General features: G+C 37.4%; 1 protein-coding gene across 1 annotated transcript in view; it reads left to right on the top strand.

Moving 5' to 3' along the window:
• Positions 1–25,144, top strand: part of LOC126203621 (SWI/SNF-related matrix-associated actin-dependent regulator of chromatin subfamily B member 1) — a 148,386-nt gene that overhangs the window by 24,338 nt on the left and 98,904 nt on the right. The window contains exon 3 of the mRNA XM_049937991.1: positions 6,058–6,187. Within this exon, the coding sequence (XP_049793948.1) occupies positions 6,058–6,187 (130 nt within the window). The remainder of the gene's footprint in view (positions 1–6,057; positions 6,188–25,144) is intronic.

Raw genomic sequence — 25,144 nt, 5'->3', positions numbered from 1 at the left:
GTGCAGAGAAATTACTAAAGCTATGGATGAATACACTACAACTGTCCTCACTCTTCAAAGTAGAAACTGAACCAAAACACTCCTGCACCTCTTGCCAGGAATTTTTCACAAATATTAATTCAGCTGTTGAATATTGTGCATCCTATAGTGACAAGGTGAAAATTTTAACTAATATTCCAGAGACATTTTCAAAGAAAACAATTTTGAACCATGGTCTATTGGTATCAAAGTACACAGTAGATAAATCAAGAAATGTGATGTCTGTAAAAGGAGTCTTTGGAAGACCAGATCCCTGTTATGGTCATACTGTAGATGCAGCTAAAGTTCAGATTGTGCAGTCATTTTATCTGGAAGACAGATTGGACTTTTCTCACCAGATTGCCAACAAAAAAAGACACTGTAACTGTTATAGTTAAAGGTCAAAAAGTTGTGAAAGTGAAGAGGTACATGACTCGGGAGTATTAAAGAAACTTTTGCAGTTTATAAGAGCAACTATATATCTTCTCATATTGGAAGATCAAAATTTTATGCACTACAACCTAAGTGGGTAGTTCCACACCCACCTAGAGATGTCTGTTTATGTATGTACTGCATGAATTTTGTGTGGTAACTTTGAAGAACTTACTAGAGCACATGACATATGACAGCTTGATTGGACCTATGAGGTCATTAGTAGTATGTGACATAAAGCGAGAGACTTGTTTGTTTCAAGAATGTGGTGGCTGCCCTGGAAAGGGAGGACTGTATTTACAGACACTTGGCCTGGAAGACGTAGCAGATAACTCTGCAGAAATTACATATGCGACATGGAAGGAAAGTAAACTGATTAAGAAAATTGTTGCCTTGACAGTTTCATTGATGAACGTGGTAAATGATCAGTGAAAGCAGTAACACACCAGCATCTGAAGAAATTGCTACACCACCACATTGCAGAAGTGAAAGGATGTGTACAGGCTGAAGAACTATGCTAGTGCTCCACTGTGATTTTGTTGAGAACTGGTCTGTAGTCCTCCCACAAGAAATACAAGGGTATCATTGGAGTAATGACCAAGTTTCAATTTTTGCCAAACGCCATGTGCCTACACCAGCACAAATTACATTGCCCTGTACAAACCCAATATAAACTACACACACAGCATAAATTAACATTTCAATTGTTTCAAACAAAACAAAACTGCACTCCTCGCACCCCCCACCACAACTGGTAGTATTGTAGACTCATGCTGATCCCTGAAATCTACCTCAAAGGGGTTGCTAAAGTCTGCCTCATGCGTGGTCATTAAAATTAAAGCTCAGTTACTTGTCGAGAAAAGGTGTTTCATGTGGCTTATAGCATATAGCATATGTAGATGGAGAATCTCCCAAATCATTAATTGAGTGAATCTCATTTACCTTGGTTAATATTAAGCAGCAAAACTACACCATTGAAAACAGATATGTGCTTTTATTTTTCATATAACAAAACTGTATTTGTTGAATAGCTGTCCTCTTGTGTATAGTTAGATATGGAACTTTGTTATTACCTGTTGGCCATCAGAAATTCAAACTGTTCAGAAGTGCCCCTAATTGAAATATGATTCCCTCCCATACTTTGCTTTGGATTGCACAATCTTTTTCCTATCTTCTTACTTAGACTTTTTTTTTTATTAGTGTTAAATTTGCTGGTGCTGTTTAGTGCCACTAAATGGCAGAGTTGTCAGTGTTGAGAATAGAGTGACAAGTTATTTGTGTTTAAAAAAGAACATCGTTATATTTTAACAACATTGTTATGCTGCTGTACTTAGATGCTGCTTTCACCCAGTCTTCAATAAAGTGTCTCCCCGAGAAAAACTTTTGTTGGTAATATGCTCAGAACTTCGCTAGGCTTTCTTCTGCAGCAACAGAAAAGGTGGAGGAAATTTGGGAAGTCTTTCAGTAAATCCTGTAAAAATTGACTACATGAGATGCAGATTATTCGTTATTCATTGTTGAATGAACAGCATTTTGACATGTTTTGAAAGCACTTGTGGATCATATACAGATACCACTGTATAAGTTTTACTGGCAGGAAAAACATTGGCTCCCTGAAATTATGCACAATACTGCAAGAACATGAAAGGCAATGATACTGTTGACAGATTCACATGTAGTGAAGGAGTCAAATTTAATTTGAAGAGGAAAGTGTTTAAGTAAAATATCCTCACTGCTCTCAAGCCCATGTGCAGGCTTGCCAAAGCTTTCTACATTGTTACACAGAATAAATAAGTAGCTAGTTTATAAAGGTTCAGGTAGAAGAAGTAAAAACTTCAAGGCTTCCCAATAACTTTGTAATTCTGGCAGGGAAGGGAAAGGTCTTGGAAGATCAGCCCATTGGAATGGATATTGTGTTGGAAAGGAGTTACAAAATGAATATTTAAATAAAACTAGTTCTTTGAATCAAGTGACACTGAGATCATTAGATTAGGTTTGGTTTGTGGGCAGCAAAATAACTGTTGATGGCAGAAGTAAAGTGAATGCAAACTGGCACTAGCAAGAAAAACTTTCTGAGAAGGGAAATTTACTAACAAAGAATATAAATTTAAATGATGAGAAGTATTTTCTGAAATTTTCTTTTCGATCATGGACAATGAACAGTGGGGACAAAAAGAATATAGAAGCTTTTGAAAATATTGTTACAGAAGAATGCAGATGATTGGATGAATAGATAGGTTAACTAATGGAGGGGGAGAGAGAGAGAGAGAGAGAGAGAGAGAGAGAGAGAGAGAGAGAGAAATTTATTGTGCAACTGGACTAAAAGATTGGATCAGTTTTAGGATAAATCCTAAGACAATGTGAAGTTATCGGTTTCATAATGGAGGAAAGTATTGAGGGAAAAATTGTTAAAGAAGACAGAGGCTTGACTATGAAAGGAGGTTCCAATGGATATAGGTGCTGTAGTTACGCAGAATTGAAGAGGCTCGCATAGGATAGTCTAATGTGGAAAACTGCATCAAACCAGTCTTCAGGCTGAAGACAACAGTATATGTTATGGAATGAGCCTCTTTCCCACCAATCATTTATTTAGAATTTTTTGTCCAGTGCCTAGTCTTGAATGACTGAAAAAGAGTGCAGGTCACTCCTGCTTACAAAAAGTATAAAAGAAGCATGGAATGAATTAAAAGTATTACAAACATCCATCTGTTGCAGAATCCTAGAACTCTCTTACTGAATCACCACAGATTCAGGTACAAATCTCTTGTTGCTTTATTCACAAGTGAGATGTTGCAAATATTAGACTCGTGTGGATAGGTAGATTCTGTCTTCACAGATTTCCAAAGGCATTTGACCCTCTGTAACATTATTAACTGATAACCAAGATAGAATCACACAGAGCATATTCACACGTGTATCATTGACTCAGATAATGCTTTACTAATGGAACCCAGTATTGTTTAATGGACTTGGTAGGGTTATAACTTACAAGAAGTTGGTATAGTCCATACAAAACTGGAACAGAGTTAACAGAACTTAAGTGCTAATCTTTGATAGAAAAATGTTCTCTTGAAATCCTCTTGGATAAATTTAGAGACTTATCGGATGAGGACTGTACAACATTTCTGCTGCAGGTATCATCAATGTAAGATAGAGATCAGGGCATGCTCAGAGTCTTATAGACAGCCTTTTCCCCTTGCGCAACAGACAAACAAAACACGACTAATACCTTCATACTCTTCTACACACTGTAGTGGGTCTTACAGTTTATATCGTTAGATGTATATATGTGATACTAATAATTGCCCAAGAGGAAACTGGAACAAAATAATGTTAAGATTTTTCAGTGTTTACATAGCACACGATAGCTTATGAATATTAGTGTGCTTCAGGCTTATACAATCTCAAATAAAATTGTTTTATAATGTTTCAAGACTACTGGTCAGTGAACAGCCCCAACTCATAAGCTTTTCTAATAAAGGCTACAGATAACCTTAAGCATATCTCTGAAATAAAATAGATCTATCACTTCATTCCTCTATAACATTATTTGGTCAATCTCTTGAAAATCGTACCCATATGTCATATCTGTTGGAGAGAGAATTTGGTACATGTTCAGTCATTACAGCAGATGCAGAATAGTGAATACGAATGTGTAAGTTTCCTCTGAGGAGAAAGCATGTTTCAAACTAGGGATGGGAAAAATTGACTGGTTAAAGTGATACCAATATTTTAGTTTTGAATAACTGGCATTTTTCGGTAGTTGTTTGGTCTTGTTCATAACAAGTGTTTCCTATTTTTTACTAATAAGCAGGTAAAAAAACGAAATATTAAATAGCCATAGCAACAGTGCTAAAAGTTTTGGTTTTTAAAATAAACATTTTAAAAAAATTGTGTAATTTTAATTCGTAAAAGTTCTGCTGCTTTGAAATATTGTGTTACTATAGAAAATGGAAAAAGGAATTGGTACTAGTTTAATATAAATGCCAATAGAAATGAGCAACAAACACATAGCATGAGAACTGGTACAGATATACCGAGACCGTAATGTGTGGCTTGTTGGATTGTATGCATGTTCATGCAGTGTGCGAGACTTGCCTCAGCTGGTCTGTATGGTAGTTCCTTGCTGTTGTCATCAGACATTAGTTGCATTAGAGAATGGTGACATCCCTAGTCAGGAAGTATTTTACAAAGTGCAGTGTCAGTGAAGTACAATGCCCCATTTGCTTTAAAAATTTAAGAACGGGATGATACACAGCAAACTTGTGACATCATGTAAGGAGAAAAAACAATTAATTCATAGTTTAACATAAAAATTCCATGCGTCTTGAAGCTGTGGGCATCAAGATTTTTCATTCTTTGTTTGATTTCTGTGTTTATTATAGGAAATAATGGGAATTAAAATTGAAAATTAGTTATTTCAGAAACTGGTTATTTTGAGCATCTGTAACACTAAGGTTAAACTGGCACTGGAAAGAAAAAAAAAAAAAAATTAGAAAACTGGTTGTTTCAGCGGTAACCGCCACCTCTATTTCAATCTGATTAAAATAACTTACTTCAGTTTGTATATTAACTGTGACCTGCCTCGATTTCTCACAATTAAAACTTAGTATGTGCACGTGGGCAATCATTTATAATATGTACAGATACACACAAATCTCCTTTGTGAACACATTTGTTGATTAGCGAAAACCTTGTGGAAATCACTACAGTAATTCTTGAGATTAGCCTGGAGTTATAGTGGTTATTTACTATTTTCCCATCAGATACTGCCTCCGCCCTAGCTGACCAGCTTGTAGCTCCTACCATTGACACAATATCTCTTTCCATAAACCAGTAAAATTTGCTACCAGTTACAGTCTGTATATTGCCCAATCATTATTACTATAAGCAATAAGTTATATACACAGACATTTCTCATGAATCAATCATCTTTTAGTGAAAACCATATTAAAATCTCCGCAGTAGATGCTGAGATTAACCATAGTATACAAACGGAAAAAAGCGGCAGGGGACTTCAATTTATAATGTGTACGGGTAAACAGTATTCTCATTTCTTAGTGCCAAGCAAAGAGATGTAGTGTTAAGGTACTGGACTTGCATTTTAGAGGACAGCAGTTCCAACCCTCATGCGACAATCCGAATTTAGTTCTACTGTGATTTGAGTTAATCACTTGAGGCTAAATGGAATTGTTCCTTGAAAAGGGTGCGTCTGATTTCCTCCCCCAATCTGGGGTTGTTCTCCATCCCTAATGACCTTGCCATCAATTGAGGTGTTAAACACTAATTTTCCATTTTCCTTATTTCTTGCTGTTAAAGTTTGTATTTTGTTATGATTATGCAATTGTTTTTGTTTTTTTAATTAGCTGTGGGTATATATTACAAACGTAGCGTAAAGTTGCTACTTCATCATTTAATGTATAACTTGACTTTTTTCACATTCAGAAATCTCTCCTTACTCATGGGATTTACACAGCACGATTTATGAGGTAATGAATGAATTAATTTTGTCCAGCTCACCATTCATAGCATTTACTTATGTAAATTTATGGTAAACCTTCCACTGCCTAACTGTAAGTCTGAGATTTGTCATTGCGTTTGTTTCAGGGCTGAGTCAGCATGTACTGGCATCAAGTGTTTCACTGCTGAGAGCTTCAGAAGTTGAGGATATCATTGAAGGAAATGATGAAAAATACAAAGCTGTTTCTGTCCATTCTTCAGAACCACCAGTTCCCAGGTATCTGATTAAGTTACTTACTTTCTTCAAAATAAGGAAACAAATTTGCTTACTCTGAGAAATTCTCATATTTCTTCATTAATTCATAATATTTTTCATGGAATCAAATATATGTTGGTCGGTGTTTTGTCTGTGAAAAAGTGGATTTTATTGATCTTGCACAAACTTGACTGTCAGTTTATTGATACAGTTATATTTCCTTTAGAACACCAAAACATGTCAGTGTATATCTGATAATATTGTGAAAATAATACATTACTACTCAACCATATATAGGAGATGTTGACTCATGGACAGGTGTAACAAAAAGCTACTAAACATGTTAGCTTTCAGCCAGAAGGCCTTCTTCTGAAATAGACATCATGTACACACATGCGTTCACTCAAACACAGCTCACACATGCATGACCACTGTCTCTGGTTGCTGAGGCCAGACTAGTGTATCTTTATAATACACAACTCATCTTAAGACTGTAGTGTTGAACGCAGTAAAAATACAGGGTGTTTCACAGAGAAAATACATATTACTAAGTATTATATTGTCAGAACTATTGGTCACTGCACCATGGCTCAGTTATTGATGAAACGAATATGTTGTCTAGTTTATACTCACTGTTGCTAGATGTTGGTTATCTTCTGTTTGCCTGGTTACCGTCTTGTGTTGCAAAGTGGCTACTCTGCAGCAGAAATAATTTTGTTTTCTCAGGTGTGCAAAATGTAATTCTGTGTTTGCAGTGCAAAGACATTTGAAGTTAAGGTATCAAAACTAATCCTCTGAATGGATGGAACATTCACAGATGGTATCGACATCTCACAATACCACCACTTGCAAAGTAGGTTAGAAATCAGATTAATAATGTTGCTCATGCAGCATATGTTCGCTTTATCGGGCAACAACAAAGTTATTGACTGTGGATGGTATTGTCAGAATGGAAATAATGAAGTCATCGTAAAAAAGTCATTAATTTTGGCACTTATCTTGAATGGATTCACATGTAGATTTCGTCGAAGTTGTTATGGCTCATCTTGTTGATTCTAGGGTGATTCCACGTTGACTGCTAGAAGGTCCAGATCTGTATTTTAGCAATATTTGAAGACCTAACAAATGCGTTTTTCAGGAAATTCTTAATGATCCAACAATCCCAGATCAGAACAATGGTATGGTAGAATTAATTTTTGACTTGGTGTTCATGATCCACATTTTTATTAAACTTCTTGTAAATTCACATATACTTCTTCTTAATTGTCACATCATCAAGAAAACAGTTTTGTATCAATCTTCATACATTTAATTTCCACTTTAACAAAACACAAGACTTGACTGTTCTTTTAAAAAGTGAAATAACAACTTAACTTCTGCAAAGTGAAACAAAGACTGCTCTTTGCGCATTCGCGCCAAAACGGTTACAAGTCAGTCAAAGATTATGACAGCAGGGTGTATATGACCCGGGACAACCAGGAGATCCTGGAAAAACCCGGGAATTTTTTTGTCCGGGAGAAAACCGGGAAAAACCCGGGAATTTTTTAGAATTCCCGGAATTTTTCCTTGTTTTGGTTTTCAGTTACATTTTTTTACATTCACTGGTAAGAACCAGTACTCTGACAAAGGATATTACTGTATTCCGCTACTGCAGAATAACTCTTCAACAATAAAAGATAAATGAGAGAAAAAAACGAAAATAACTTAAATTGCAAAGGAAATGTGCCATATACAATAACGACACACAGTGCTCATGCAAGCGTGTGCCAACAGCAAAATGTGTCAAAGGCTTTAGGAAGACTATGCAATGCTTCATAACAACAAATTGCCTCCGAGGAGCGTGAAATCACAACTATTACAAATAATACAAAAGGAATACATAAAAGTACCTCTTGCAAGAGGATATCTAGTATAAGACAAAATACACATTGATAGGTATAGGAAAAATTACATTAAAAAAATGGTAGATCTTAATAGCTAAATGAAAGACACAGTAATGTTAACAGTGACTGTGAGTATTGTAATGCGCAATAGCACATCAAATTAGTAAATGAAAAAATCAGTTACATTTAACTCTACTGAAATATTCTTCTACCGAATAGAAGGAATTATCTAATAAATACTGTTTGAACTGTTTAAATTTGGGAAGCTCGTGGATAAGTAATTTCAGTGGTGGTGGGAGAGAATTGAACACCTTGCAGCTCATGTAATGGGCTCCTTTTTGTGCAGTAGTAAGGTTTTTTGATTCATAATGGAGGTCCATCTTCCTCCTGATATTGTGGGTATGGTATGAATCATTGGTTTTGTACAATTATCCATTTTTACCAATGAAACATAGCAGGGAGTAGATATCTTGGCATGCAGTTGTCAGTATCCCTAATTTTCTGAAAAGGTTCCTACAAGAACGGCTAGGCTGGACTCCGCTCATTCTCCTAATAACTCTCTTTTGGGCAATGAAAATTGTTTTGGATAGTGGCTGATTACCCCAGATTACATATTGTTTTCTCGGTGTATCCAAGAAAGTGAAATTTTGACAGAAAATTTTTGGCCAGATCGCTACACTAGTAAGGACCAGTTGTACAGTCCCCGGCTAGCAGCCGCGTAAGTTCTATTCTGGAAGTAACGCGGAAAACGTGTTGTACAAGTACGTAACAACGCCTAACCGGAGAATAATCGTGGGACAACTAAACCTGTGATTCTAGCAGGGTTTGTGAAGTTAATCAGCGAACAAATTTTGACCGTGACAGGAATAGCTACACAATTGGTGGTGACAAGATTGTTTGTTAGAATGGGGAAGGAGAAGAGACGGGGACATCATACAAATTATGGAAGAATAAGACGATTCCTAATTTATATAACAATTTCATAATACTACTTTTCGATCTCATGAATGGAATGTGAAACTGTTTCCTAACATTAAGCTTTTTGCTTGTAGTAGGCCTAGTAGGCATTTGATATTTGTACTTCGTGAATTATATTCTGTCTTGTTATAAAAATGGCCATTTGTGCCAAAACAGTCTCGTTATTTGGTCAGGGTGTATACGACCCGGGACAACCGGGAGATCCGGGAAAAACCCGGGAATTTTTTCATCCGGGAGAAAACCGGGAAAAACCCGGGAATTGTTTAGAATTCCGGGAATTTTTCATCGTTTTAGTTTTCAGTCTAATTTTTGTGATTTTGACTGGTAAGAACCAATACTCTAACAAAGGATATTACTGTATCCTGCTACTGCAGATTAGTACTGCAGCAACAAAACAAACGAGAGGGAAAAAAAACTTAAGTTGCAAAGGAAATGCTCCATATAGAACAACAATACAGTGCTCATACAAGCGTCTGCCAACAGCAAAGTGTGTCTAAGGCTTTAGGAAGACTGCAATGCTTCATAACAACAAATTGCCTCCAATGAGCGTGATGTGACAACTGTTTAAATTAGATTCGTTTGAGCAGTTGCGGGCGGGCTCGTGCGCATGTGCAGTTGAGTCGTGTATGAGTAGTAACTTCTCCTGCTTCTGGTTACATAAGTGTGCCTATGCGCCACTATTTAATATTGCCCCGGTTGGGAAATATAGTAAATCTGTGGCTGATGCACAGAGCAGTCTGAGTTGTTGTGGGGAGGTGGGTTGTCTCCATGTGACCTGTGATTACGTTCAGTGATTTTGTTTTTTACTCTTCGTTCTTTGCTCTCACCGTTAAATGATAACAAAACGGAGTTTTGTGGCCGTGAGCTATCAAATGAATTAAAATACGTTCGCATAATTACGGAAGGCGAAAATATGTTGTTAGTTTAAGATATTATTTCCACCTTTTTGACAGCCAAGCTTAATCGCCTTGCTGAACAATGAAGCTATTTTTGCCAGTTTGCTAAAGAGATTTGGCTTTCATTAGTCTTTTCTGCTGAGACAGTCAATTTATTTGAAACAAAGTATTTAATTTCACGCTATTGGCTAGTTTCAACTGTTTGCTGCATTTCAAGTGTACGTATGCCATTATGCCATAATAAAGAACCAAACATGAGATAATACAGTACTGGTACTCCAAGAAAACTTACATACAAGTGTTCATTTTAAGACGAATTATGCATTTCAGTATGGTTCACGAAATTCCGACGCTCTTGAAGTATCATCTGATGCCTTGTTTCTTTTATGACATAATGTAAGATCTTTTAATGTTTTACACATACGAACATATATATGGGCTTTCTGCGTCATTGTAGCTGCGCAAGCGTGGTGACACCTGTTATCTGGCGCTCTCGTGCAACTGCTGAAATGAACCTATTTCTAACAGGTCGCGGGAAAATATTGTGAATGGTGGTTTCAAAAGCGTTATATTCAAAGCAAATTTCCTTTTACGAAGTACGAACTACGTGCGAGAATGTACGATGAATTTCTTAAATCACAAAGCGTTTGACTCTGATTTAAAAATCAGATGACCATTTAGAAGAATTTCGAGCCAATAAGATCAGACATTTATGTCGTAATTAAAAATTTTTTTGGCGCATTTGTGTGATGTATCTTAAAGCATATCACGCGCAAAAAAGATCATCATTATATGTGGAAGCTTAACTTCTCTTCCAGCTTATTAATCTTCAGACCGATATTATATGTGAATGCTCTGTATATTAATTTAAACCATTAACTTTTCTTATTTGTGTGTTTGCGCTACTTAAGAGTGATCTTGCTATTGGCTGACTATATCACGTGTCCTATGCTGTCATCAGCTGGCAAGATCATGTGACATGGTCTACAAAAGTGCATCATAATCTCGATTCCAATGCTTCGGAAAGTGACATGCGTTGTTTGGCGGAATTCAAATTTATACCGTCTTAATATGAAGTTATGTAGCGCACATCTTGCTGCACATCAAATGTCTTAGAAAACGTACCCCCCCCCCCCCTCCCTCCCCGAGCATCGTTTTCTGAGTGCCCAGAAAATTCTACGTTGGTATATAGACATTCAGTGGATTGATGAGTTTTACAGTGCCGAGGAATAACTTAACATAGAAAAAGTGTATTTTCACCCGGGAGAAAGTATATTTTTAACCGGGAAATCCGGGAATTTTTTTCCTTGTCCACGTATACACCCTGTTAGTGTGTGTTACAAAATTGCTGCAATATTAGATAGGGCTATTTTGTTTTATCTAGCAGACAGTGACAAAATAGACATAATCGGAGCGAGAAACCACACCAGTCTTGGGTAGTAATTGTGTTAACAGCTTTTAATTGTGTTAACAGCTTTTTCAGTATTGGATAACGACATTTGGGTTTTTCATGTAGCAAAACGTTTGACGAACTTTGATGAGGTAATAGATTCTTTCGCAGAAAGTAAACTGCGCCATGTAAAGCTGTAACAAGATTAGAGAGAAAAAAAGGCTAGGAGCTAAGAATTGAAGAAATGCGTACTTTCTTGCTTGTCTTTTGTCTTTATTGGTTTTATGTGTCCTATATTTAAGTTTTTGTCACACAAAACAGCAAGTTATTAACTAATAGGCAATAAAGAGAGTATATTTTCTGAAGAGTTCTTGTTCTCCTGACTACGTGTAATCCCATCCACTTTTAATCGCTAGGTGGTTTTTTAAAAAAAGAAAGAGGACCAGGCTGTCAAACCGGCCGAATGGAAGCAGGAGAGGCACCACAGGACATTTCAATTTCCACTGTCCTGAATATAGTTTGATGGCATCCATTACTAAATATACACATTTAAATTCCACGGAAAGAAATACAGTGACGTGCGATAGAAAAATGCTGTCTAAAGAGGCGTGGCACTACACTTGGGCACACTTAAGACCAAACAACATGTCTTACATTTCCCGATTAGCAAATATCGTAGATCCGGGGATGATGCGCAGAGCAGTCTGAGTTTAGTGGGTAGTCTCCACGTGAGCCATGTTTACATTTAGTGATTTTGCTGTTTCTCCTTCGTTTACTCTTACGTCAAATAAAGACAAAATGGATATCTGTGGCCAGGTGCTATCAAATGAATTAAAACACATTCACTAATAAGAAGGCTAAAATATGTTATTAGTTTCAGATTTTATTTCATTTCCACCTTTCTGACAGTCAAGCATTAATCGCCTTGCAGAACAATGAAGTTATTTTTGTCTGTTTGCTAAAGAACTTGTGACTTTTATTAACCTTTTCGGTAGAGGCAGTCTATGTATTTGAAACGAAATGTTTAATTCCACAGTACTGGCTAGTTTCAACTGTTTGCAACATTTCAAGTGCACGTTTTCATCTTCTAGCACATATGGCATTATGCCATAATAAAGAACCAAACATGATATAATACAGTACTGGTGCTCCAAGAAAATTTACATCCCGAAAACCACACTGAAAAGCTTAATGTAAGGTCGAGGTCTACTTCACTGGGAATCTGGATATACGAATGTGCACTTTAAGCATGCATTTTAAATGTGCACATTTTAGTGTGGTTCACGAAATTCCGATGCTCTTGGAGTATCCTCTGATGTCTTGTTCCTTTTATGACATAATGTATGCCTTTCGATGTTTTACACGTATGTACATACGGGCTTCCTACGCCATGGTAGCTGCGCAAGTGTGGTGTCGCCTGTTATCTGCACTCTCTGGCAACTGTGGAAATGAATCTTAATTCTAACAGGTCGTGCGAAACTGTTGCGAATGGTGGTTTGAAAAGCGTTACTTTCGAAGTAAATATCCTTTTACGTAAGTTGAACTACGTGCGAGAATGTACCATGAATTTATTAAATCACAGAGCGTTTGACTCTAATTTAAAAATCAACTCTTGATGACGAGCCATTTAAAAGAATTTCGAACCCTGAAGATAAGACATTTATGTTATTATTAAAAAATTTTACTGGCGCATTTGTGTGATATATCTTACAAAGTGTAGGACGTGCAAAAAAGATCAACATTATATGCGAAAGCTTAGCTTCTGTTGTAGCCTATTAACCCCAGAGACCAATATTATATGTGAACACTTTGCTTTTCTTGTAGCAACACTGTGTATATTAATTTAAATTATTAACTTTCTCTGTTTGTGTGTTCGTGTTACTTAACAGTGACGTTGCTGTTGGCTGGCTACATCATGTGTCCTATGCTCTGAATATCCGCTGTTATCGGCCGGAAAGATCACGTGACATGAGCAATAACTGGCTTACAAAAGCGCATTGCAATATCGATTTCAATGATTCGGAAAGTAACATGTAGTGTTTTGTGGAATTCCAATGTATACTTTCATAATACGAAAATAAACAGCGTACATGTTGCTGCACATCAAAGATGTTTTCCAGCCGGGAAATTCAACGCCCGTGTATAAACCCATAACCATTCAAAGGATCGATAAGTTTTGCAGGGAAAATATACTGTCACTTAACACGGAAAAAGTGTGTTTTCGCCTGGGAGAAAGTGTATTTTTAACCGGGAAATCCAGGAAAAATCCTGGACAGTCTCACAGAAATGAATACACACAAGAACCATATCACTGTAATATATTGATACATCGGAGTACCTATACATTAATAAAACCAAATGTGAATATTGTCACAAAAATATGTCTGTTACTTCGCAGAAAAGTAGTACGGTATTCCTGGTATCGAGAACTGGGGTTGGAGTGCCGTAATAATCACGTAAATAAAGAACCATTACAACAACCCCCCCCCCCCCCCCCCACACACACACACACACACACAATTCCATGCACAAGCTGCATGCGATTGGGTGTCCCAAAGAACAAAGTTATTAAAAGAAATTATTCTGTAATTGATAATAAGTTGCAATAAGTATTATGAAAACAATGATTTCTGAAAATGTTCATAGTACCTACAAAACTATTCAATATCCATTATATACACAAAAAAACATTAGAAATGCTTATAGTACATCAATTGCGGTCAGTCTGTCATTCAATAATCCACAGTATTTTGCCTGTAAGACAAAGTCAATAAATTACTCATTTTTAATCCTTTCTTCACAAATCCAGTTCTTTGTATTTCTCTCCCAACATAATTGTTTGAATGTACACCTCTCCAGTCCTTTAAAAACATGACACACTATACATTTCACCACTATCAATCTTGCTCTCATGATCAAGTCTCTCCTCATATAGTTCCTTTTTCTGCTAATGTGATATATTGGTCACACAGGCAGTTAGTCTCATTCACTTAAAGACTGATTCTCAGTTTCTCTGTCCTCTCATTATTAATTCTCATCAGCAATGTGACAAAATTTGAACACCTGTCTATCATTCTTATGTTCCCGTCACACACAGTCTCTTCATTTTGTCACAGTGCAAGTATTTCAAGATCATTTCCAAACAGTAAGGTACACACAAAAATATCAATGTCGGAATGTTCATATATGTTTAGCAAAAATGTCGAATACCTAACATGTATAAATTACAATTAACATGGTACATGCCCTAACACACACAAAAATATAAATGTCAGAATGTTCTTGTATGCCTAGCAAGGCTGTCCAATGGCTAACATATGCAAACTACAACTAGCATGGTAAGATTCACAGCACACAAAGAAATTATAAATATCAAATGTCTTCTTATGTCGAAGCAAATGTTCAATGAATGGTATGTGTAAAATAACACCTGATATATTACATGTCATAGCACATAGGTAAATCAAAATGTGAAAATAGGTGTGTCTATACAACAAATGATTCAATAAGCAATAAGCACACAAAATAATCAATGTTCTATATCTCCTTCAAACAGTAAATAAATTTCATAATTATATGTAGTCCTCACAGCATATACTGTACATAAAGCAAAATATGAAAACAAGTATCCTCACACGATAATTAGTCCAATAAATAGCAAGTGCCCAATACAAAACACATTCTGCATCTCCTCGTAACAGCAGATAAATCGTGTAACAATATACAGACTCCATAGCATAAGGCATTGCATAAATTTCATAAATAATGTGTAGTGTGAAAAATCTTCCTTGTGTTTTAGGTTATTGAATTAGCAAGTTTCATCTTAGGTCTCTGACTTAGAAGGTTTCAGCTCAGTTACATTTCGCAATCCGAATAATTTTCTAGACTTTGTGTAAATTAATCTATAAGCATTGGGATGAGGGTTTTCTTTCACCGCAAATGACCCTATATAAATGTCAAAAAATTTCTTCAATTCTGAGGTCATGAGTTAAGATTTCTCCTTCATCTTAACCAAATCCCCCAACATTAAAATGAGAAAACCTACCCTTAGAATCATGTCTTTTCTTTCTGTATTCTCCCTGTTTTTTCATGGTTTCTTTTACAATTTGTTCTCTTTCCTGAGGTGATAAAATTTGACATGTTGGAAAATCTGTGTGTTCAGAAATAAAACTATCAGGTCTTTTGTTAAACATTTTCAAATGTTGAAAAGCCAGTGGATGTGTGTTGTAAACTGTTCATAATGTCTTCAAAGTCGTTCACATACTCAATCCAATTTACATGATTTTTACTACAGTATGTTCTGCAAAGGCGCTCCATCTTTCTCATGTATCTCTCTGCTGGATTACTAGATGGATGGTAAACTTAAATCAAAATATGCTTTATATTTGCATTTTCAACTCTCCAAACTTTCTGTGTGAATTGTGATCAGTTATCAAACAAGATGGCTTGGGGTGTACCTACCTCTTTGAAATATTCATTTGTTAGCTTGGATGTAATCTGTTTACTTGTGGCTTTCGTCAAATGACATAATTTGATAAATTTTGAAAATATGTCAACAATCACAAAAATGTAGCAGTAACCTCCTTTTGACTTGGGGAGGGGTTCATTGATGTTGCAAGCTGTTAGCTCTAAATTTTTGCTAGGCAAAATGTTTTGCTTCATCCCTCTGCATGTCTGATTACTTACCTTTACTCTTTGACAACGGTCACAGGCCACTAGCTTTTTCTTCACTCTTCTTGCAATATTATAAAAATAGATGTTTTCCTGATTCTTCTGTATGCACTTGGTAGAACCACTTTGTCTAAAGCTTTCATGTATGTACTTAATCAGTGTGTTTATGTGTTGCTCAGGCCAACATAATTTCCAATCATCCAAATCAGGTCTCAGTCTCCTAAACAGAATTCCCATGTGTACCTTGTAATACTCATCTACCTTTGCTTTAACTCCCAAATAACTTTTGACCAGTCTCCAATTCTCATCATGATTTTGATGTCTTCTCATGTCATTACAAATTTTCAAAATGTCCTCTTCCTCTGTTACCCCCTTCAAATACGAAATTTTGAAATTTCTATCATCAATTCCTAAGTTATTCTCAAAATTTAGCCCAATGGGTGACCTAGAAAGTGCATCGGCAATTACATGTTCCTTTCCTTTAATATATTTAATTTCATAGTCAAACTGTTGCAAGAATAATGCCCATCTGGTGATTCTACTATGATACAGTCTACATTGTTGTAAATAGCTTAGTGCTTTGTGGCCAGAGTAAACAACAACTTTATGTCCAAGAAGATAATTTTTAAATTTGTTGAAAGCCCAATGTATAGCCAAAAGTTCCTTTTCATTCACAGTGCAAGTCTTTTCATACTTTTACAATACTCTACTGGCAAATGCAATGGAATGGTGTTCAATGTGATTTCCAACAAATTTTTCCTGGAATAAATGTGCTCATAATCCTGTGTCATTAAACAGAAAGGTAAGGACATGTCAGATATATATAAAATTTTGCTCTGAGAAAGCTGTTTCTTAATTTCATCAAATGCTTCTTGACATTCAGCAGACCAATCCCACACAGTGTTTTTCTTCAATATATCACACAAACAAGTGGCATTCATAGCTTAGGTACTGACATACTTTCTATAAAATCCAGCAAAAAAAGATTTTAACTGTTCTTTGTTTTTTAGAACAGGAAAATTCTCTATTGCTTCAGTCTTCTCTCTTGTCAGGTTCAATCCCTTTTTCCGAAATAATGTGCCCCAAAAATTTCAATTCACTTACTCCAAATTTACATTTTTCTAATTGCAAAGTCATACACCCCTCCCTCAATTTTGTACATATCTGTGTTATCAATTCAAAATGTTCTCTCATGTTTTTTCCAGAAATCAAAATATCATCTATATATACAGTAAGTTTTGACAGTGACTCATCCCCCAAAACAAGATCCAGTGCTCTAATAAATTCTGCAACAGAAACAGTCAGTCCAAATGGCACACAGTAATGATAACTTTTACCTCAATACAAAAATGCAGTGTATTTTCTAGAACTTATTTCTAAAGAAATTTGGTGAAAGCCTGAAGTTAAATCCAAACTGCTCATGAATTTTACACATTCAGATTTATGCAAAAGTTCGTGTGTATGTTCTTAGGGCGATCGTTTTCTCTTTTAAAAAAATTGTTAAGGTGTCTAGAGTTAAGTAAAAGTCTAACACCCCCTCCTCGTTTGGAAACCACCACTAAAGGATTTTGTAATCACTGTCACTCCTCTCAATTATATCCCATGCTTCCATTTTTTGTATTTCATTTTCTACTTCTTTTCTTTTTGCAAAAGGTATACTGTAAGGTTTGAGGAAAAAAGGTTCATGATTTTTAAGTTGTAGAGTGCATTGATAGTTCCTTACTCTTCCAGGGTTTTCGCTAAAAACATCTTGAAATTCCCACAATAAATTTTCTAACTGTCTCTTCTGATTAATGTCTAAGTTGACTGCCTCATCTACTTTACTTTTGACTAGGTTTTCATAATTTCATAAATTCAGCTCAGCCTTATCCTCATAAAATCACAAATTCTCCTCATAATTTATGATTTTTCTGATGTGATTGCAATTTTCTCCACAGTGTGTAATAAATAGTTGTGTACACACAGTTATATTTCTTTTGGGTTCACAAACAATTAATTTCATCTCACTCGAGCTAAATGCAGCACTTACCTTTAACACCCAGGCCATGCCAAATAATATGTTGGAATTACAAGAGAACCCTGCTAAAATTTTACATCTTCTATTTCAAATGATAACAGTACTTGACTTTTAATAACTTTACTATGCTTTCCTGTGGCTCCTCTTATCTTTACTCCTAACACAGGTGCTTCAACAAAATTAATCCTGTTCCTAATTTTGTTCCTAATTTTTTCTGAAATGGCTGAAATTAGTGTTCCATAGATTTCGTGTTTGTTTTGAATACAGTCAGAGAGTCCCATTAGTCAGCCATAGTGCCAGTAGTGTCAGTGTCGTCCTAACCGCCGTCTGCTTCACGTCTGCTGTGCAGCGAGCTACCTTAATTTAAGTATTAACTGTATTTTTCTTACTTGTCACTTCTTCTTCCCTGTGTTTTTGCTTTTAGGAAGCTTCAATTGTCGAGTGCTATTAATAGTGTTCCATAGATTTCATGTTTGTTTTGAATACAGTCAGAGAGAGTCCCTTTAGTCAACCATAGTGCCAGTAGTGCTATTTTCATTGTTTTCTACAAGAAGTGGCTAGCAATCGCAGTTTAGTCAATAAACAGCCGCCTTTAGTGAATTAGCAGTCTAGTTAAAAGTTGATTAACTCTCTTCAGTAAATTGATTCCTTAGGATGGATAGGATGTGTGACTGCTGTGCGTGGACGCAGGAGGAGCTGGCCACTGTTTGCGAACAGCTGAACGTGTTGATGGCCGCAGTCAGCCGTTTTCAAGCTGCTGCCTCGGAGTGTAGCGGCAGTGGGGAGTCTGGTGCGTCGCAAGGTACACCCCAGGTGTTACGTGCTTCACCCACTGTCCCTGCTGTCGAGACATCTTCGCGGGTACCGGGCGCGGTTGGGCCACCCTCTCCCCAAGGGGAGTGGCGGGTTCAGCGGCGTTCGTGGGGCACGAGGCGGAGGGTCAATGTGGAGACTGGCCGTGTGGCATCGCCCGCTCTGCCTGTGAGTGGACATGTGGCCGCTCCTTCAGCAAGGTCCGAGCAGCCACACGGGGGGATGGGTTTATTAGTTATTGGAGGCTCCAATGTTAGGCGGGTGATGGAGCCCCTTAGGGAAATAGCGGAAAGGTCGGGGAAGAAGGCCAGTGTTCACTCTGTCTGCTTGCCGGGGGGTCTCATCCGAGATGTGGAGGAGGCCCTACCGGCGGCGATAGAGAGCACTGGGTGCACCCGACTGCAAATTGTTGCTCATGTCGGCACTAATGACTCCTGCCGTCTGGGTTCAGAGGTCATCCTCAGTTCGTACAGGCGGTTGGCGGAATTGGTGAAGGCGGAAAGCATCGCGCGCGGGGTGGAATCAGAGGTATCTATTTGTAGTATCGTTCCCAGAACCGATCGCGGTCCTCTGGTTTGGAGCCGAGTGGCAGGCTTAAACCAGAGGCTCAGACGATTCTGCGGAGATCTGGGGTGCAAATTTCTCGACCTCCGCTATTGGATGGAGAAATGTAGGGTCCCCCTGAATAGGTCAGGCGTGCACTACAAGCCGGAAGCGGCTACAAGGGTAGCGGAGTACGTGTGGAGTGCACATGGGGTTTTTTTTTTAGGTTAGAGAATACCCTCCCTAGGCCCGACAAGACACCTCCTGAGACGCGGCAAGGTAGGAGTAGGCAAAATGCAACAGGGAATAACAATATTAATGTGCTAATAGTAAACTGCAGGAGCGTCTATAGAAAGGTCCCAGAACTGCTCTCATTAATAAACGGTCACAACGCCCATATAGTACTAGGGACAGAAAGTTGGCTGAAACCAGACGTAAACAGTAATGAAATCCTAAATTCAGATTGGAATGTATACCGCAGAGACAGGCTGGACAGTGAACGGGGAGGCGTGTTTATAGCGATAAGAAGTGCAATAGTATCGAAGGAAATTGACGGAGATCCGAAATGTGAAATGATTTGGGTGAAGGTCATGTTTAAATCAGGCTCAGACATGGTAATTGGATGTCTATAGGCCCCCTGGCTCAGCAGCTGTTGTGGCTGAGCACCTGAACGATAATTTGGAAAATATTTCGAGTAGATTTCCCCACCATGTTATAGTTCTGGGTGGAGATTTTAATTTGCCGGATATAGACTGGGAGACTCAAACGTTCATAACGGGTGGCAGGGACAAAGAATCCAGTGAAATTTTTTAAAGTGCTTTATCTGAAAACTACCTTGAGCAGTTAAACAGAGAACAGACTCGTGGCGATAACATATTAGACCTTCTGGTGACAAACAGACCCGAACTATTTGAAACAGTTAACGCAAAACGGAATCAGCGATCATAAAGCGGTTACAGCATCGATGATTTCAGCCATAAATAGAAATATTAAAAAAGGTAGGAAGATTTTTCTGTTTAGCAAAAGTGACAAAAAGCAGATTACAGAGTACTTGACGGCTCAACACAAAAGTTTTGTCTCAAGTACGGATAGTGTTGAGGATCAGTGGACAAAGTTCAAAACCATCGTACAATATGTGTTAGATGAGTATGTGCCAAGCAAGATCGTAAGAGAAGGAAAAGAGCCACCGTGGTACAACAACCGAGTTAGAAAACTGCTGCGGAAGCAAAGGGAACTTCACAGCAAACATAAACATAGCCAAAGCCTTGCAGACAAACAAAAATTACGCGAAGCCAAATGTAGTGTGAGGAGGGCTATGCGAGAGGCGTTCAATGAATTCGAAAGTAATGTTCTATGTACTGACTTGGCAGAAAATCCTATGAAATTTTGGTCTTATGTCAAAGCGGTAGGTGGATCAAAACAAAATGTCCAGACACTCTGTGACCAAAATGGTACTGAAACAGAGGATGACAGACTAAAGGCTGAAATACTAAATGTCATTTTCCAAATCTGTTTCACAGAGGACGACTGCACTGTAGTTCCTTCTCTAGATTGTCGCACAGGTGACAAATTGGTAGATATCGAAATAGACGACAGAGGGATAGAGAAACAGTTAAAATCGCTCAAAAGAGGAAAGGCCGCTGGACCTGATGGGATACCAGTTCGATTTTACACAGAGTACGCGAAGGAACTTGCCCCCCCCCCCCTTCTTGCAGCGGTGCACTGTAGGTCTCTAGAAAAGCGTAGCGTTCCAAAGGATTGGAAAATGGCACAGGTCATCCCCGTTTTCAAGAAGGGACGTCGAACAGATGTGCAGAACTATAGACCTATATCACTAAATGTCGATCAGTTGTAGAATTTTGGAACACGTATTATGTTAGAGTATAATGACTTTTCTGGAGACTAGAAATCTACTCTGTAGGAATCAGCATGGGTTTCGAAAAAGACGGTCGTGTGAAACCCAGCTCGCGCTATTCGTCCACGAGACTCAAGAGAGCCATAGACACGGGTTCACAGGTAGATGCCGTGTTTCTTGACTTCCGCAAGGCGTTCGATGCAGTTCCCCACAGTCGTTTAATGAACAAAGTAAGAGCATATGGACTATCAGACCAATTGTGTGATTGGATTGAGGAGTTCCTAGATAACAGAACGCAGCATGTCATTCTCAATGGAGAGAAGTCTTCCTAAGTAAGAGTGATTTCAGGTGTGCCGCAGGGGAGTGTCATAGGACCGTTGCTATTCACAATATACATAAATGACCTGGTGGATGACATCGGAAGTTCACTGAGGCTTTTTGCGGATGATGCTGTGGTGTATCGAGAGGTTGTAACAATGGAAAATTGTACTGAAATGCAGGAGGATCTGCAGCGAATTGACGCATGGTGCAGGGAATGGCAATTTAATCTCAATGTAGACAAGTGTAATGTGCTGCGAATACATAGAAAGATAGATCCCTTATCATTTAGCTACAAAATAGTAGGTCAGCAACTGGAAGCAGTTAATTCCATAAATTATCTGGGATTACGCACTAGGAGTGATTTAAAATGGAATGATCATATAAAGTTGATCGTCGGTAAAGCAGATGCCAGACTGAGATTCATTGGAAGAATCCTAAGGAAATGCAATCCGAAAACAAAGGAAGTAGGTTACAGTACGCTTGTTCGCCCACTGCTTGAATACTGCTCAGCAGTATGGGATCCGTGTCAGATAGGGTTGATAGAAGAGATAGAGAAGATCCAACGGAGAGCAGCGCGCTTCATTACAGGATCATTTAGTAATCGCGAAAGCGTTACGGAGATGATAGATAAACTCCAGTGGAAGACTCTGCAGGAGAGACGCTCAGTAGCTCAGTACGGGCCTTTGTTAAAGTTTCGAGAACATACCTTCACCGAAGAGTCAAGCAGTATATTGCTGCTCCCTCCTACGTATATCTCGCGAAGAGACCATGAGGATAAAATCAGAGAGATTAGAGCCCACACAGAAGCATACCGACAATCCTTCTTTCCACGAACAATACGAGACTGGAATAGAAGGGAGAACTGATAAAGGTACTCAGGGTACCCTCCGCCCCACACTGTCAGGTGGCTTGCGGAGTATGGATGTAGATGTAGATGTAGAAATTGGACTCCCTGTATCAATGAGACATTTACGTTCCCAATTGTTAACTTTAGCTTTGATGTAAGGACATCCTAATTCACATTCTTCCACCTTTTCTTTTAATGATTCATGTAACAAATCGCCTTCAATTTCCTTAAAATTTCCCTCGTTACTTTCCTGACTAGTTTTTAATAACTGTACATACACATTAACACTTTCATTGCTATTCTCTATGGATACAACAGGTTGAATATACAATAAATATTCATTACTTTTTACACTTTGCCACCAGTGGGGATATAATGTTTTACAAATTTTAGCTAAATAGTTCCAAAATTCCTTCCTATCTGTTTTGTAATTGCAACTGCTCCATAATATTTTGAAAAACTTCTCACCTTTTCCTTCAGAATTTTATGTATTGGTTTAAATACTTTACACTATTGTTCGACACAACATTACAGCTCTCAACAACCTTAGATTGATCACATTGACTTAATTTTACCTGTCCTTCAGATGCTTGAATGTTAACCTCCTTATTGCCAACCACACTTACCTTATTATTATGCTCACAATTATAAACATCATCACCACACAACTTCATCACTTCACTTGGAATAATCTCGACAAATGCCTGATACTCATTTTTACCTTCAACCACAGCTTCACTTACCTCCATATCATTTTCAACAACAGCATTAGCCTTCGCATTCTCATCAAAATCAAAACCTTCTCCTTCATGCATCTTATCCACAGTTAAATTAAGTTCTACATCACTCTCTTTACATATTTCTCCACATTCATCAAATAATGTATTTAAATCAAAACTGTAATGTTGTTCAGATATCTCAGTGTTACCTTGACTGTCATTTTCAACGCAATCATAGAATTCTGACAAAGCAGCAATATCTTCAACTGGTTTGTTTTCATGGTTGTTACAACATTATTTTCAAATTGATTACCTTCCCTTGTTGTATCCCAAAATTTCTGATCAAAATTTAAAGTGTTAACATGGTACTGGACATCACTGTTTGTTACTTGTGGTGTATATTTAGTTTGATTTTCACTGTGTTTTTGATAATAGTAAGTTACATTTCTCCTTCTTCCCCTGTTTGCTGCTTCCCAATTATTAGTGTAGGTCCTATTGTAATTAAATTTCCTCGCCTCAAAACTGCGGACCCTCATTGAGGTGTCCCGGAGTTTTCCTGCCCGTTTTCCCTGTTCCTATTTCCAAAGTTTCTCTCTCTGTCATTACCATTATGGTCCCTATTATTTCCCCTGTGTTGTTCATATCTGTTATCTCTGTTTTCCTTTCTTTCTCCATACCTATTTGAATACCACCCCGCCATTGGTGTTCACCATTATTAAAATTTTGCATACTCCCTCTTTCCAAAGCCCTGTCTAATTTGTCAACAAATTTTAAAAATTGTTCCAAAGAATCATCAGGTCCGTGAACTAAATGCCATTGTAATTTTTCAGGTAACCATCGTGCATCTATTTGTGTCATTTCATCAAAAGGTTTATCCAAGTGTATCAGTTTTCTTAATTGCTCTTTACAAAATGATTTCATAGTGCCTACTCTCCCTCTAAAAATAGGTCCATTTAAAAATTCAGATTTTATCCTCCCCTGTTCTGATTCTGACCAAAATTTGTGTAAAAAACTTTTTTCAAAATTTGCAAAGGTCTCCCACTTATCGAAATTTTGATTTGCCCAGGATAGAGCCCCTCCTTCCAGAAATTTTTTGACCAACTTAATTTTTGAATTATCAGACATGCATGCCTGACACGAAGTTGTGCTTACAATGATGCAGAAAATCAACTGGGTGTAAATTATCACAAGGAAAACTTTTCACTAACAGGTTTGACCACACTGGTCCATGATTGTACAAATTTTTGTTGACAACATTTTCTTCAACTTCACTTATTTTGGTTTTTAGTGTATCTACTTTATTGGTAAGATGTGCTTCTAAGCTATCAACTTTTTTCTCAACGCCACTGATTGCATTAACATTGTTTGTTTTCTAGTGACATAATTTCATTTTGAAGTTCTTGAATTTCCCTGACTCTATTGCTGTTTTCTACAACAAATTCATTTTCAAAGACAATTTCCTTTTTTATTCTGTCTACCCTGGATTCTATAGCCCTATAGTCCTCCAATGTGTTTTTGACCTCATCTATTATTGATGATTTAATGACATTTAATTTTTTGTCTAGATTTTCTCCTAGTTTTTCGTCAGTTTCAGCCTTTAAATTTTCACTCTGCTTATTTATAAGTTCGTTCTGCTTATTTATAAGATCAAAAATCAAATCTATTGTGTCTACTTTGTGTTCATCTTTCATGGTTTCTTTCCCTACTTCAACTTTTTCCATTTTTGATAACAATGGAATACTAGTTTAGATAATTAAAGTTTCTGAAAGTTAATAATGAACATAAAAAAAATTGTGGTCACTTATCTCACTGTCGATCTCTTCTCCGTCGAATATCCTTTATCTCCTCTGTTGTATTGTTAATTTTACTTCCGTTTTTGTCATGTAGTTGCGTCCTATTTGATTCTTGATTATTCAATTTTTAAATAATTAGTCTTCAAATACACGGTGCTGCCTATCCCGGCAAGAGCACCCAAATTCTAGCAATACCACCACTTGCAAAGTAGGTTAGAAATCAGATTAATAATTTTGCTCACGCCGCATTTG

This window comes from Schistocerca nitens, chromosome 9, assembly GCF_023898315.1.
Source record: "Schistocerca nitens isolate TAMUIC-IGC-003100 chromosome 9, iqSchNite1.1, whole genome shotgun sequence".
Classification (NCBI taxonomy): domain Eukaryota; kingdom Metazoa; phylum Arthropoda; class Insecta; order Orthoptera; family Acrididae; genus Schistocerca; species Schistocerca nitens.
Note: the sequence above shows the minus strand (reverse complement) of the source record. Positions and strands in the feature narration are given on the sequence as shown.